Here is a 15033-nt window from a genome sequence, read left to right as displayed (position 1 = left end):
AACACACATAAATTCTCTTGTCTACCTGTTCGGCGTGACTGTGGCCCAACCTAAAAGTTTTGAAATTTGAAAATGTAATAAATTTTATATTGGGCCGCTCCAAAGCAGCAGTCAACAAGCCAGCAGCGCGCGACCAACAACAAACAAAGTCAAACAATGCGGCAAACCAGCGATTTGAAATGTGGTCGCCAATGAGTGGGACCAACCAACCAACCAAACAACCAACCAACCGACAAACTTACAACAAATCAGCCAACTATCAACCAAACATTTTAGGCCTACAAGCAAATGTGAGTAGTTTGCCGGATTTTGCATATAAAATTTACTCGAATTCGCAAAAGAAAAAAATAAAAATAAAATTGGTGCAAAAAACTTCGACAGCAAGCAGCTGCCAAAAAAGTTTAGAAGTTAAAGAGTGCAAAAAGAGAAAGATAAGGCAGCTGCTGAAAGGCGCGGAATTGATGGAGGTTGGTGTAACTTGCTACACAGCCTACAGTACACTTTGCTAATGTTGTAATTGCAATGTTGTTTATTTCTTTTTTATTTAAATTTTTGAAAAACAAAAATTGTATGTGGCACAATTCGAAAATAAAAAGTTTAGACTAGTTTAATGTGTAGAGTAGAGCAGTGCTTAAAATATCAACTTTATGAGGCACCCCTTACATTTTGTTCTCCATACAAAATAGCGACAATTATGACAATTTCGAAATTAAAAAAAAAAATTTAGGGGTTACCAGGGTATGACAAAATTTTGAATTTGACAATGCAATAAAAATTAAAAAAAAAAGTTGTATGGGTGTTGGAAAAAGATTTTTTTAATCAAAAAATTCGACACAACTTTGTCTTCGCCCAGCTATAAAAATAAAAAAACTTAGCGTTTGAAAAAAATTTATTTTTTTTTTAATTGCAAAAATTCGAAAAAAAATTTGAATTTCACCAGCTGTAAAAATTAACTAAAATTCCGAGGTTAGCCACCAGGGTTTGACAAAATTGATTTTGTTTTTTTAAATCGCGAAAATTCGACAAAATGTTGAATATGACCAGGTTTTGAAAAATATAGTGTTTTTTAATCTCGAAAGTTCGACAAAATAATGACTTTGACCAGCTATAAAAACAACAAAATTTTGAAGATTTGAAAAAAATGTAACTATTAAAAAAAAATGCGAAAATTCGAAACAATTTTTAACTTGACCAGCTATAAAGATAAAAAAGGTAGGGGTTTCAAAAATTTCGATTTTTTTAAAAAAAATTTAGGTGTCGCTAACTGGGTGTGTGATTTTTTTTTTAAACCTCAATATTCGACAAAATTTTTACTTTGACCAGTTATAAAAATAAAAAAAAAAAAAATTTAGGGCTGCCATCAGGTTATGTAAAACTTCTAAAAAATTTTGACTTTACCGTGTTATAAAAATAAGAAAATTTCAGGGTTCGCTAGCAGGATCTATGAAAAAATGTATTTTGTTTAGATCCCAAAAATTTGAATTTTTTTTCTTTGACTAGCTATAACTCAGCGAGTTTATGAATTTATATGAATAAGTTTCAATACTTTTTGACATATTTATCAAATTTCAAGTAATTTTATTGTCGAATTTTTGCCATTAAAAAATTAAACTTTTTCAAACCCTGGAAGCAACCCCCAAAAGTATTTGTAAAATTTTTAAATTTTCGGCTATGTCTTTATTTTGCACGTAAAACAAAATCAAAGGGTGCTCCGTACACAATTAAGGTGTTAATATTTTCAAGGACCAACTTAATGTATAGTACTTATGATTTATGTACATATGCTTTGTGTATCATTAGAATGTTTAGCAGTTAAATAAACAAAATTGATTTCATTTTGGGAAGTTTTTTAGTTGGAGGCGCTAAAATTGTGGGCAAATAATTTTGGGTAAAATGCAAATTTTTTTGAGTTGGTGGCAAATTGAGCAGTAGGTATGTAGTCGATTGCCAACCCATTCCGCCGCCGCAATACTCGTTTGCGTATGTGCTAGGGTGATAAACTCGGTTTTTCCAAACGGTTTCCACTGTGTTGTTTTTTGATATCTATTTTTTTATTTTTTGATATTAACTTTTCGAACATCGGATAAGCCGGATTTTTTTACGGAACAAACCATTTTTTTTATTTCATACAAATTTTGACCTCTTAATAAAATTTTTCAGTTTTTCGAAGTTTTCAAGGCTTTTTCCAGTTTAAGGGAAAAGGGTTATTTCGGGATGAACAGCATATCATATTTGATTCCAATAAATTAATGTTTGACGCTTAAATGTTTTCTACGAGCTTGGCGGGGCGTCTCCAACTCATGCACTGCTTCTTTATGTGCGGACACAAATGGAGAGACCTTCACTTTTACTCCACCTCCGAAGTAGAGGTATACGCCGCCGGGCCACGCCGCCGCCGCCGCCGTTTTTTGTCATTTCTCACGCGCCGCCGCCGAGTTACGAAAATATCGGCGCGGCGGCGGCGGCGGCGGCGTTCGGCGCCTAAGGATTTTTGTACAAAATTTTCATGTTGTATGCATATTGAAATACATCGTTTGAAGGAACTAAATACTACTCGTATAAAAACACTATTTTACGAAATGAAAATTACATTTTTAAAATAAGTGTTTTTTGCATAATTTGGGCCACTGAAGATTTAAAAAAAAAGCGTAACTCAGAAAAAAACATAGGTAACACGTTTTTCGATCGAAAGCGTTTATTACAGTTAAATTAGTAATGGTAATCTGACGATTTTTTCCGCAGTAGACAATTTTTTTCAATACTACTTGTTTATATACTACAGCAACAAGAAAGTTATACACATCAAAAACTTTAACGCCAATATCTCAGAAAGCAGTTTTAACAGAAGCGCCCTTATTGCATCTAACTCCTCAATTATTGGAGATAAAACAAAAGCCCTGTTCGCGTACGCACTATCCCGTAAATCCAGTACTAATTTTACTGGTTTTTTACTGGATGTCGTTTTCGTACGCAAATACTTGCAAGAAACTAGCAAAAGAGGGGAAATTGAGAGAGCAGAAATGACAGCTGAACTTGCAAGTTTTACTGGATTTTTACTGGATAAATTTTTACTAGCAACTATTTGCTAGTAAGAGAAACAGCTGATGGCATGATGCTTAATGTAATTCACATTAACAAAATAATTGTTTGTGGTGCTTTTAGAGTTGCAATTGACAAAATAAACCCATTTAAATATATAATAAGATGGAAAATATTAGTTTTCGAAGAAAAATGCATCGGAAATTGACAAATTAATCAGCTGTTCATAAAACTAGCAACTTCTTGCTGGTTTTGCGTTTTCGTACTTTCTTGCGTATTTCACTCATTGGGAGTAAATATTGGCTTACTCTCCGAATTTTGGTTACTGGCAAGTTACTAGATATTTTTTGCTGGAGAATACGAAAACACAACTAAAGACTAGTTGATTTTCCTGTGTGTTTTTTTTAATATTTTCAACAGAATTTTAATAAAAAGCAAACACTTTTTTTGCTAATTTTTTAAGTTACTTTATTCTGGGGTCCCACAGACGTATACAAGAACTAGGTGGCTGTGTGAAAATTACGTTAGTATTCCTAAGTAGTGGTCAAACCCCAGGAAGGTTTTGCTGCCGCGCATCGCAATATTTTCTATACAGAGTTAAAGTGCCCCTTTTTGGTAAAAATTACTATTATTTTGCATTACATTCTGTTCTCCTTAAAAAAATTTGGCGCTTAACATAGTAGTGGAAATTTAACTATTTTTAAGCCATTTTTCAAACAGTGGGTCAAAAAGGCCCGTTCTGGTGGGAGTTGATGGGTTAAACTTTTGAAAAAAAGTAGGCCAACCTTATTTTCAATATATAACCCGCAAAAAATCGTAAGCACTCCGTAATTTAACATAACGGTTGATAAGCTTATTGCAAACATTTGTTGATAGCGACATAAATTACCCCAATAACTTAAACTTTAAATTTTTTTATTTGTTTGAATTGAAATAGTACATACGGATTTGTAGAGTACATAGAAGAGATGTATGTATATTAGGGTGCCCATCGAAAATCGTTTTTTTGTACGTTAGTACTACATATTTTCAAATTGTGGAAACTATCGATGGTCAAAATTTAAAAAATTCTTTGAAATTCAACCAAAAATAGTCATTCAAAAACTCATGAGTCTAGAAAATCGTATTTTCTGACCTAAATCGACAGGCTGCGACCTCTAAATGGCCTTTAAAAAATCTATAAAAATACGCAATAACATTTCTCATAAAAAACGAATCAAATTAGGGGGTAGGGTCTTTAAATTTTCAAAAAAAGCATTGTCGATGGGAAACCTAATGTATATACTATATAGCCTTTCTTTTGTTCGCCCATTCATCAGCAGCAGTCACTCAACATTTGAATTCAATGAATGAATTAAATAGAATTATAATCTGATGACATGATAAGGTTAGAAGCCTTATGGCTCCTTGGAATCTGCCTTATGGTTTCTAGACGCGCCGGCGTTTCTAGACGCGCCGGCGTCGCCGCCGCCGCCGATTCTTTCTAAAGTCGGCGTAAACCTCTACTCCGAAGGAGCTTTTTTATGGCAGAAGTAAACTCGGAGTCTTACCTAGTGCCTAGAGTATTAAAAACAGGCAAAAGTTAAGATCACACGTGAATTTTTCACTGATTTTTATTTGGGTAAAAAAAAAATTTGGATTTATTTTTCTTTACTCTTTTCTAAATAAAACCTATCTATGACTCATACCAACAGAAGTATTTATGAAAACTATGTAAAAGAAAACTATGTTGATCGTAAACTGGGCTGGAACCACAACGTCTGCTAAACCTAAAAGTTGCAGCTTTGTAGGTTAAACCTTCGAAAAGATTTTACCCCATGAATTTTCGTTTTCTTCTACAGAGTGCGGGGCATTCGGATAACAGTTGAAGGAAGGTTTATGGCCCCTCCTCATTTCTGAAACTTCTGCCATTTTGGGGAACCCCTAATCTCGTTGCGCGCCTTTCGATGGCTAAATGGCCTGTTAGCAGGCTCATGGCTGTGGCTAACTCCCTTTTTCCCAGCATGAGCAGACCGTTGCACGTTTAAGAGGTGAACGCCTTAGAATGGGCTTGGAGGTAGTAAGCGACATGCCTACGCAGATGTACCAGCTGTCTCCTTTAAGGATCTGCGCTAAGGTTTTTGAATTGCATGTGCTTTGAGTGTCGCCTGACTGTCTGACTAGATGGAGATATTTTACATAAGACTTACACCGGCGGAGCTTTTAATAATGTATCAATGTAAGCTATGCTGGGTAGTTTACAAGCAAACAATGTGGAACCTGCTACTATTTTATGGATAAGAACAGCTTTTATACTGTAAACGAATTATAGAAAAATTGGATGAAGCCAGGCTAACTGAGCATGCGGTAAAAGGTACACCACAGGGAGGGGTACTCTAACCGCTTCTTTGGCTACTCGTGTTAAACGAACTACAAAATAAATTTGAAGGAAAGACACCCAAACTAGTTGTCCATGACATTGGAGTAATATTGGCATGGAAATACCTAAACACCATAAGTGATTAAATGAATGGAACTCTAAATACTAAATATAAATGGACTACTCGGGCATGTTTAGGGATTAATGCAGGTACAACATTTTTTCGTGGAAACTCCCTAAATGCTGTGGAAGTGCAATTAGGAGGAGTGATGGTGCTGGAAATTATTTGGGGCCTATCCCCTGCCCTAATGCGTTGGTACTACACGGCAACGGTGAGGCCAATATTACTCTGTGGCACGCTAATTGGTGGACTGCAACCGAAATAATCATTTATCAGAAGACAATGGAGGGCGCTCGACGTCCCTCATTATTGTGTACAAGAGCAACACTGAAAACAACTCCAACGACTGGACTAGACAAAGTTCTGAATATACCACCAATCGACCTTCTAGCAAAGAGCTTTGCGGTTAAGGAAGCGAGGGGAAAGATTGCATAAAGGGAGCTCAAGCAAAGAAATACTGGCCACAGTTCTATAGCCAAAGGACACCTTTATCTCCATCTGGCATCACTAGGGACCTATTGGTCTACGTGGGGTAGGCCAGAATAACCTAGCCTAACCTATATATCTTGGAATTTTCAACAAAGCAGTATTCATGTGGCCGGATTGGGACATTAGGCGATATATTTTACAATCTGAAGCTACTTATATTTATTTATTTTAGTGACGCCGTCTACCGCGACAGACATAAGTACGAACATGTACACCATTCAATTATTTAAAGTTCTTAGCGTAGTACTGTATTTCCATAGCATTTCCACGCACCCAGTTCGTAAGATTGATATACTCAAAATATTTACGTACACACGCCCCACAAAACGCATTGTTTTTTTTTTGCTATAAATCTGCAGATATCTATGTACGAGTATATCTAACAAAAACAAAACATAAATGCATAAAATAAATTTAAAATCAAATTGCAATCATTTAAGCCTAAGCCGCCACCCCAACTTACTTACAACTTGCAACTTGCCAAGTGTACGCTGAAAAATCGTGCAGCAGTGACAGCAGCGAGCAAAGGCGGCTTGGCTATGCTAAGCCTGTATGTAGGTATTGTTGCAGCCAAAACAATTTTAGTTGCTGTTGTTGTTATTGCTGCTATCTATTGACTGTTGTTGCTCTCATTAATGCTGCTACAAATATGAGGCTGTTGTTGCTGATTTGGTGCAGCAGCATAGCTGCAGACATGCATATATGTATACATATGTATTTTTTGTATGTCTGCATGTAATCCAACGCAGCTCATGCGTTGTTATAAAAAATTTTTTGCACCGGAAAACTGTGCAAGAAAAACAAATCGAAAACAATAAAACTCGTTTCTGCAGCTGAGTTACAGTTTTCAATTCATAAGCGCGCTTTTGGTGGGCTGTAGAGCTGTTGTTGTTGTTGCCGCTGCTGCTGCTGCTGCTGCTGCCACAACTTGATGGCCCAAGCGTATAAATAAACGCAAAGAATACGAAATTGAAACAGTTTTTAGTGCGTTTTTGAAAACGTTTGATCAACAAATTGCCACTCCAAGTGCAACGGTGTTGCAAGCTTCATAACGGCAAAATAAGTCGCAAATTGTCAAAGAAAAGCTAAAGTTAAAAGCGATTTTTATTTTAAACAAAAGTCTTACAGAACAGTACAAAAGTAGTTAAAGTGAAATTGTGAAAAAAATGGCTTTGAAGGTACGCAGTTATGTTGAAGTGTTGCTGCTTTTTGCTTGTTTTTGAATTGTAAAAGGACATTTTGGAAGGACTTGAGTGTGCTTTTGGAAAACGAAATGGAAAATATTTTAAAAGCGTAGAAAGACTCTTGAAACATTTCAGACATTTGTGGCAAGAAGCCGTTTGTGACTCAAAAAAAGGACAATAAAGGACAAAGGAATGCATGAAAACAAAAATTCTTTAAATCTGTGGATTTTTTTTTCTTAAATTGTTTAATTATGTGTAAAATTGAAGCAAGCTTTCAAGCCGAGCAAAGTTTTTGACATATATTTGATTAAATATATCAACACAAGTTGTTTAATGCCCAAAATATATATTTTAAATATACATATGTATATTAGGGCGGGTAAATTTTTTTTTAACTATGCGTGTATAGAATTTGCGGATTCTAGGTGTAATTCTAAGCAAATATGACGAAGAAACCATGGATATAAAATCAATTTGGAGTTTGCAAGTTGCGAAAATACATTTCGAATAAAATAGGAAACTTTCACTGTTGCGCCCTCTGATTGAAGTTTTAAGAAAAAGATAACTGCAGAAATGGATTCTTCATAAATGCCTTATAGCTTGTTTTTATACAACATTTAAGCACTTCTTTACGACACTTCAGACAAATGTTATGAAACCTGCAAACTCCAAATCGATTTTAGACTCGTGGTTTCTTCGACAAAATTGCTTAGACTTACACATAGAATCCTCCGGTGCTTTACCCGCGTAGTCGAAAAAATTTCCCATACAAATTGATCCGCCCTGATGTCATATTAGAGGGCATCACTCTACATACAAAAAAACAGCGCTTTTTCCCATCGGAAATATTAAGTTTATAACATTTTAAGACTCTTTTTTATAAAAAAAAATTAGTTTAAAAAAATTTTTTTTTTCTAAAAAATTCCCTCAGATGATAGATGTACGCGAGCTAGAAATAACCCCAAAAATGAAGTTTTCAATTTCAATAAATAAATAAATTTTGAATAAATTAGTTTTAATTATTTACTGATTTATCGAAGATTTTGTAATTCTCTTCCATTTATCGTTATATGGGATATGGGCGCAGTTATTGTTCGATTTAGAAATTTTCGGCCATTTGGTATGTCCGGACGGACGGACAGACAGAGAGTCACTGCTTAATCCATTTCTCTTTTCATTCTGATCATTTATGTATACATTTGTTTATATATATCTCCATTCGTTATGCCTGTTACAAACAACCGTTATGTGAACAAAGTTATAATACCCTTGTGCACAAGTGCGCTCGGGTATAGAAAACAATAAAATAAAGCCTATGCCACAGGGTTTGAACCCGTGACCAACAACACGGCAGTCGAACACACATCCATTCGGCTACAGCAGCTGTTGAGATAACGTGAAAAAAAAACATAATGGGTATTCAGACTATACTCGTTAAGGTCTTAATTCGGTATTCGGTAACTCCCACCATTGTTTGGTTTTTGTATATTACCGAATATATCATTACCAACTTAACGAGGTGACAAGTCAGATAATGCGGTAATAACACGCGTTAAAATGTCAGCTATTTTTTCTGTCACTTATTTGCTGGAATTTTCTCCCGCGAGAAGTGCATACATTTTATCGAAAGTTCAATAAACCTTTCTGTCGTGGAATTAATAAATGTTTATAAATAAAAGAACTTCACGCCAGCTGATTCGAAAGTAATTTCAACCAGAAAAAGAATAAGGGGCGTTCGAAGTTGAAAGTATTACCGAGTTACCAGATAACGAATTAATACATTAGCGAGGAAAGTCTGAATACCCTTATAGTTGAGTTAGTTCTCAAACTTTTAGTTTTATGTATGGTTTCCAAACTGCGCATCAGCCGCTCACTTACATACATTGCCATGCATCTTTTCGTTCAACCGTGGTTGTCAATCTTTCCTTGGTGGAAAAAGGTAATGCATTCCCATTTTTCCACTGGGCATTGTTGCGTATGCGTATGTGAAAGTTTCCGTTGAAAATTTTAAATTAAAAAGTCATGCGAAGCAGAGAAGAGAAAAGCTGTAAGTCGGCGGGCGAATAGCAATAAATCCTTTGGCCGTTTTTGAAGTCAGCGAACTCACGTAACGCTATTTGTGTTCATCGTTTTATGCGTTGCTGTTCTCATTGTTGTTTTGCTTTTGTAAAAGTTTTTTTTACAATGTTTATTACTTCTTCACTCTTGGCTTGGATGAAAGTTTATTTTAAAATGTTTACTTTTCACTTTACGCCTTTGCCATTTCTTCTTCGTGGCATCTTTCCTCATTTTATTCATAGATTTCTACCCTTAGGTGCTCTGTTGAGTTTCTGTTTGTTTACACAGTATTTTAAGTTTTTTTACTGGTGCTTTGTCGGACTTTTCACTTTAGCCGCAAGTTAAAATCAATTGTTTTAAATAACTATGTATTTTTCTTACAAATATTTTGGTTAAATCCTAACTTAAATGGCTTATTAAACAAGATGTCTTGAAACCGATGGGGAGTATATTTTGTTTTAAAAGCAAAAGTTAATAGTTGCTGCCTTAAAAAAATACTTCTGGAAATTGGTTGACTTATTAATGCTATGTAATGTACTATCATCTAAAAGCGGTTCTGGCCAAGTGTTCCGAGCTGAGCTGTCCTATATCTCGGATACGATCAAAGTCCAAGCCAGTATGGTAGAATGAAGAACTGGGTCAACTTAGGTCGACGGAATGGAAGCTCTTCAAAAAGATTAAACGTTGCCGACGTGAAGAAGACTGAAACAAATATAGAACCAGCTTAAAAAAGAAAAGAAAAATCCTGGCAAGAGTTCTGCGGAGCTCTGGAGACCACAAATGAGGTGTCGAGACTTCGCAAGCTGGCTCTTGGACGGTCTCTAGTCAGGAAATCCTAAATTGTCAGTAATCAAGTGACAAATCGGTTTCGTTTTTCTATAGAAAATGTGTCAGTTATTGTGGAAAAGGAGAAAGTAGCTGTCAAGTCTTTCGTTCCGTTCAAAGTTTAGTCTTACTGTAGTTCCAGTGAGCCGATAGATCGACTTCCATATGAACTCCCTACGCTTGTCAACGACTTTTCTAGAACAGCATATGGCTACTGCAAACGTCTTTTCGCCATTCCTTAAAGCTCAGCTCCCATCACAGCTTGCGGTTCAGGGTCATGACCAAATAGTTTCTTCAACTTATCAGAGCTCGTAAGCGAAATATCTTTTTCTAAGGGAGACTCTATATAAGTAAGAAACCCTCTCTCTTCTTGGGAAATGAAAGAGTGCTATTTTCCAGGCATCCTTGTACAGTTTCACACAAAGTGTCTTAGAAATTTCCTCTTACAATAAATTCTACGCTGTCATCTTAGAAAGCGATCTCTCGCTAGAAGACGTGCTGCATATTCTCTAATACTAAACCTAATCGCTTGCAATGAGTACCGATTCGAAAATAAACTCGTTGTTAGCATTCTGTTTATTAATGACAGATAAATAAATATTTCGAATGTCCTTAAAAGAAACTAGACGAGGCTGACAGATCTGAAACTCCTTCGGTGACTCGACTATCCATATCATACCGCCCTCTTAAGTTACGAAATACAGTCTCTGCCTAACCAGACTTCTACAGCTGTTCAAATAATATTGTTCAAAGTAGGCGGCGCTTATCTAATAATTTTAAGTTAACAGCGCCGAGGTCGTTAGTTTTCATGTTTGCTCTGCCAGGCTGCTTGTTATTGCGAAAATAAGTATCGAAAAGTTAGGCTAGGCTGAATAGGGTTCAATCTAGTCCATTATGACATCGCACAGGATTTGTATACGCCTTTGCGTCTTACATAAAGTAGCATGTAGAGTTGATGAATTTGAGCAATCACTGCATCCTCCTTACATGCACGTCCTTTATATCGTTGCTTGGTATATTCTTACGCCTACCACGCCAAATGATCTGCGGTTTGGACCAGCCTGAATATCTGAGAAAATAAAACTAATATTACGTACTATTAGAAAGCTGGATAATTTTCCCAGTCAGGAACTGCACTTTGTTTCCTTATTAAGTTTATGAGCTGTATGTTTAGCAACGCATTCATCACTTCAATGGTCTGTTTTATCGATATCTTTGCTGTTCTTTGCTGAGCTACCTGTCTTGTTCTTCAAGAAAGCAACTGAATCTTCAGGAATTTAAACTTATCCTCCGCGTTTTGAAAGTAGGGACTACTTCCAAACCTCCTGCAAAGGTTTAAGTGTACAAAGTTTGGTGATGTGTTGCTGACGAAGCCTCTACTTTGCCATAATTGACTCAATGATTCACTGTTCACTTTCTTGGCTTGATAATATAATAAAGTCACGATCTGCTTGAAAATCGGTATAAGTCAGTTAAAGTAAGAGAATTTGCTAAAGTTATAATTATAAATAATGCTTTCGATGTATGTATGTATGTACATATATATTTACATATTCGTATGTATATTCAGTATACGTGCATAAATATGTATGCATATGTAAATATTTTCTCATTCTTACCATAATTGCCACTTTCGAAATAAATTGAAAATAACCACACAATCTACAACATATTTTGATAGCACAGTTGTAAAAGTTCCCACTAACGTTTGTGGCAGTAATCAGAATCAAAATAAAAATGAAAATAAAAATAAATGCCAATCGTACCAGCTGACATGCGGCTGCTGAAGATTATTGAGTGGAAAAATGCATATATGCATCCACTTAAGTATGTGCAATACTTTTACACTTAAAGGCAAATATGCTTACACATAAATATACAAATTTGATAGAGAACAAGTTGACACTCTTTGTACTTGCTTGCATTTTTAGTTATAAACAGTGCTTTAACAAGGTTATTTCTTTGGTAGATTGCATGAACTTCGGAATAAGTATTTGGTATGGCAGGGCGTATGAGTAACCATGCTGTATGTGAATGAACATTTGTTGTTACCAAATAAAATCCTAGATATAGTTTTGGTCACATCTAAATCACACCAATTTCAGTGTGATATTGTTTGCCATTTAAGTTTACTTATTCATTTTTAAGAATTTTCAATCAAAATGTGGTTCATACTCTAACAAAACCCACATAAAACCAAGTTTAAGACTTTGTAAAAGCTAAAAAAAAATTGCAACAAATATTCACCTTTCTTTTTTTCAAAAGTGTTAGAATTTTCTTAAATATACAATTTTATAGCCCATTCAATTTTAGCCTGATGATGTGCAAGTCACTGTCAATGTCTAAAAAGTGCCGTAATTTTTTAAAATTTTTTTTGTTGCATTTACTTCCATATAACGAATAAACACAATTCATTTTTACTTTAGCATATTTAAGACATTGTTTATTTATCGAACTTTTCAAAGCTTTAAAAAAAAAATTTTTATGCATATTTTTGCCAGCTCTGGCTATCACAACATATTTTCGTTCGATTGGCTTCACAGTAAGTAATGCACTTTATGCTATTCGTTGATTAAACTTTAAAATTTCTTTTCAATGACAGTTTGCTTCTCGATACTCAAAATTTTGTTTGCAACTTTTCTGCATACTATGTCCCCATGAAAATTGTAGTTTGTGTAGTTTGTAATTTGGGCATTAGAGACGTCGCAAATGAGCGTAGTATTTGAACGTCGAATTCCAACTACATATGCACACAAGTATGTATGTGCATTAGGGTGCTCCAAAAATGCATGTAAGAAAATTAAAGTTGGGATTTTAAAGCTCTCACCACCTAGGAGTTTGCTGATTGAAAAAAGGCATTTCAAGGATTCTATATCATTTTTACGAAAAATTTTATTTTCTATTTGAGTACTTTGAGCGATCTATTTGGTTTAAAAAAAAGCTATATTTTTTCGGTACAAAACAATTCTAGGCGTTGAGAGCATTAAATTTTCGACCTTACTTTTCTTTGGACCAGTCTAATATACATACATACCAAATGTCATTAAAGTGTGTTAGCAGTAAAATTTCTAGAGTTACATACTTACATTCATATGTATGTACGAGTAAGTAGAACCAGCATACCTGGTCGTATCGCAATATTATCAAGATTTCCGAAATTCCGGCAAGATTAATTAAAACTTTAAACATTTCGCATACATTTCATGGAGTTTCGAAACCAAAATGAAGGCAACTAAGTAGCGGTGCTGAGAAAAAGTTTTCAAATTTTAACGAATTGCCAAAAAGTTACACACACTACGACAGAAGAGCGTAAAACAAGCGGTATTATGTACTCACCGACTCACGCGCCGCGCCATCTCTCGCCCTCTGTCGTTTGTTCGACAAGTTGGCCGTCGGCAACTGTCTGTGCAATCATAAAATCCTGCTCATGCAACAATTAATTACACCAAATGTGCCTTTTATACGGCTATTTTCAAACGGCTGCTGAGCGCCTAAAACTATGCTTTGCTCTTAAAATTTGTTTCACTTGCATTTTATTGCCCTTTCATTTATGTATATACATACGTTTACGTTCACTCATTTCAGGTTATTTTCGTAATTGCCGCTGTGATTGCTTGCGCGCATGCCAGGCCCGGTGGCCCAGCGGCCTATTCCATCTCTGCGCCCAGCGTGGATCACGCCTCAGTGGGTAACACACAAGAGCATACCGTGAAGGGACATTACGGCCAATCTTCGCAATCGGACTACTCCAGCGCCGTGCAAACTGCGCACTCACAATCGCACGTTCAACGCTCCAGTATTAGCAACGATGCAGGCATTGCGCCACATATTGGCGGTAAGTTGGAAATTGCGCGATTTTTATTGCACAGCAAAGTTGAGCTTGAGACAATTTTTATTATTCTATATTTAATGATTAACAATTAAATTTATTTCATATTTTTGCACACTTTCATATGTAACACGCCGTTTCGCACACACTTTACTATTTTTCGCACTGTCATAACTCACTTTGCACTTATGTTTTGTTGCTTCTTCTGCACTGTCTTGCAATTTTACTTACACACGCACACACACACGCACACATGCACACTCTTTCCTACATAAATACTTATGCACACCCTCTAATTCTGTGCTAACAAATGAACGTAAATGAAAAAAAAAAAACAATAAGGTCACGTAGTCGCCGCCGCTGCACCTGTTGCCCATGCTTATGCTGCCCCCGTTGCTGCCTACGCTGCGCATGGCTACGCCGCGCATGGCTATACCGCGCCGGCAGCCACTTATGCCGCGCATGGCTACACCGCGCCGGCGGCCACCCTCAGCCATAGCTATGCTGCACCTGCTACGCTGCGTACGCCCATGCTGCCCCGCGCTTTCCCATGGCATCGCATATGCTGCACCGGCCAGCTATCATGCTCCGGCTATTAGCTACCAAACTGCACACGCTCCAGCTCTGCATTACGCCGCTTCTGCCCCGGCTTATGGACATTACGCCGCGCCTGCTGCTCTCGCGCATAGCTATGTCGCTGCTGCGCCGGCTGCCTCTGTGAAATACGCTTCGGCACCTGCTTATGGTATGTAGAGAAGAGCATAAAACGCTTAAAAATAAATAATATTTATTCGCTAATTAGCATTTGTAGTTGCGTAGATCTAAATATTTGCTAATACACTAATTTATTTGCAATAAAATTTATATCCTGCCACATAGTCATAATTATTAAACCAAAATTTAAGTTTCAGATATTTATGAGAAAATACTCAATACTATATGTACAAATATGCCTATATTCGTTCTGTTGCACCATTTTATCATTGTCAAATTTAAATTGTAAAAATTTTTAAAATTGTTTTTTATTTCACCAACGCACAAAGAATTTTAATTTTAATTTTATGTGTTGCCAGCCCATTAAAATGATTCGCCGCGTTGCCACGGACCTTTAGTTATTTCATAAAGAATT

At 36.1% G+C, this 15033-nt stretch overlaps 1 protein-coding gene across 1 annotated transcript in view; it reads left to right on the top strand.

Annotated features, from left to right (window-relative positions):
- Positions 1–7008: 7008 nt before the first annotated feature.
- LOC108373326 (cuticle protein 16.5) overlaps positions 7009–15033 on the top strand; it is a 20656-nt gene continuing 12631 nt past the window's right edge. Inside the window, exons 1-4 of the mRNA XM_017629196.1 lie at positions 7009–7186; positions 13661–13910; positions 14247–14402; positions 14437–14649. Coding sequence (XP_017484685.1) covers positions 7175–7186; positions 13661–13910; positions 14247–14402; positions 14437–14649 — 631 coding nt within the window. The 5' untranslated portion in view covers positions 7009–7174. The remainder of the gene's footprint in view (positions 7187–13660; positions 13911–14246; positions 14403–14436; positions 14650–15033) is intronic.

Source organism: Rhagoletis zephyria, unplaced genomic scaffold, assembly GCF_001687245.7.
Source record: "Rhagoletis zephyria isolate East Lansing unplaced genomic scaffold, Rhagoletis_zephyria_1.1 Rzeph_scaffold_06598, whole genome shotgun sequence".
In the NCBI taxonomy this organism is placed as follows: domain Eukaryota; kingdom Metazoa; phylum Arthropoda; class Insecta; order Diptera; family Tephritidae; genus Rhagoletis; species Rhagoletis zephyria.
This window is presented reverse-complemented; position numbering and strand designations above follow the sequence as displayed.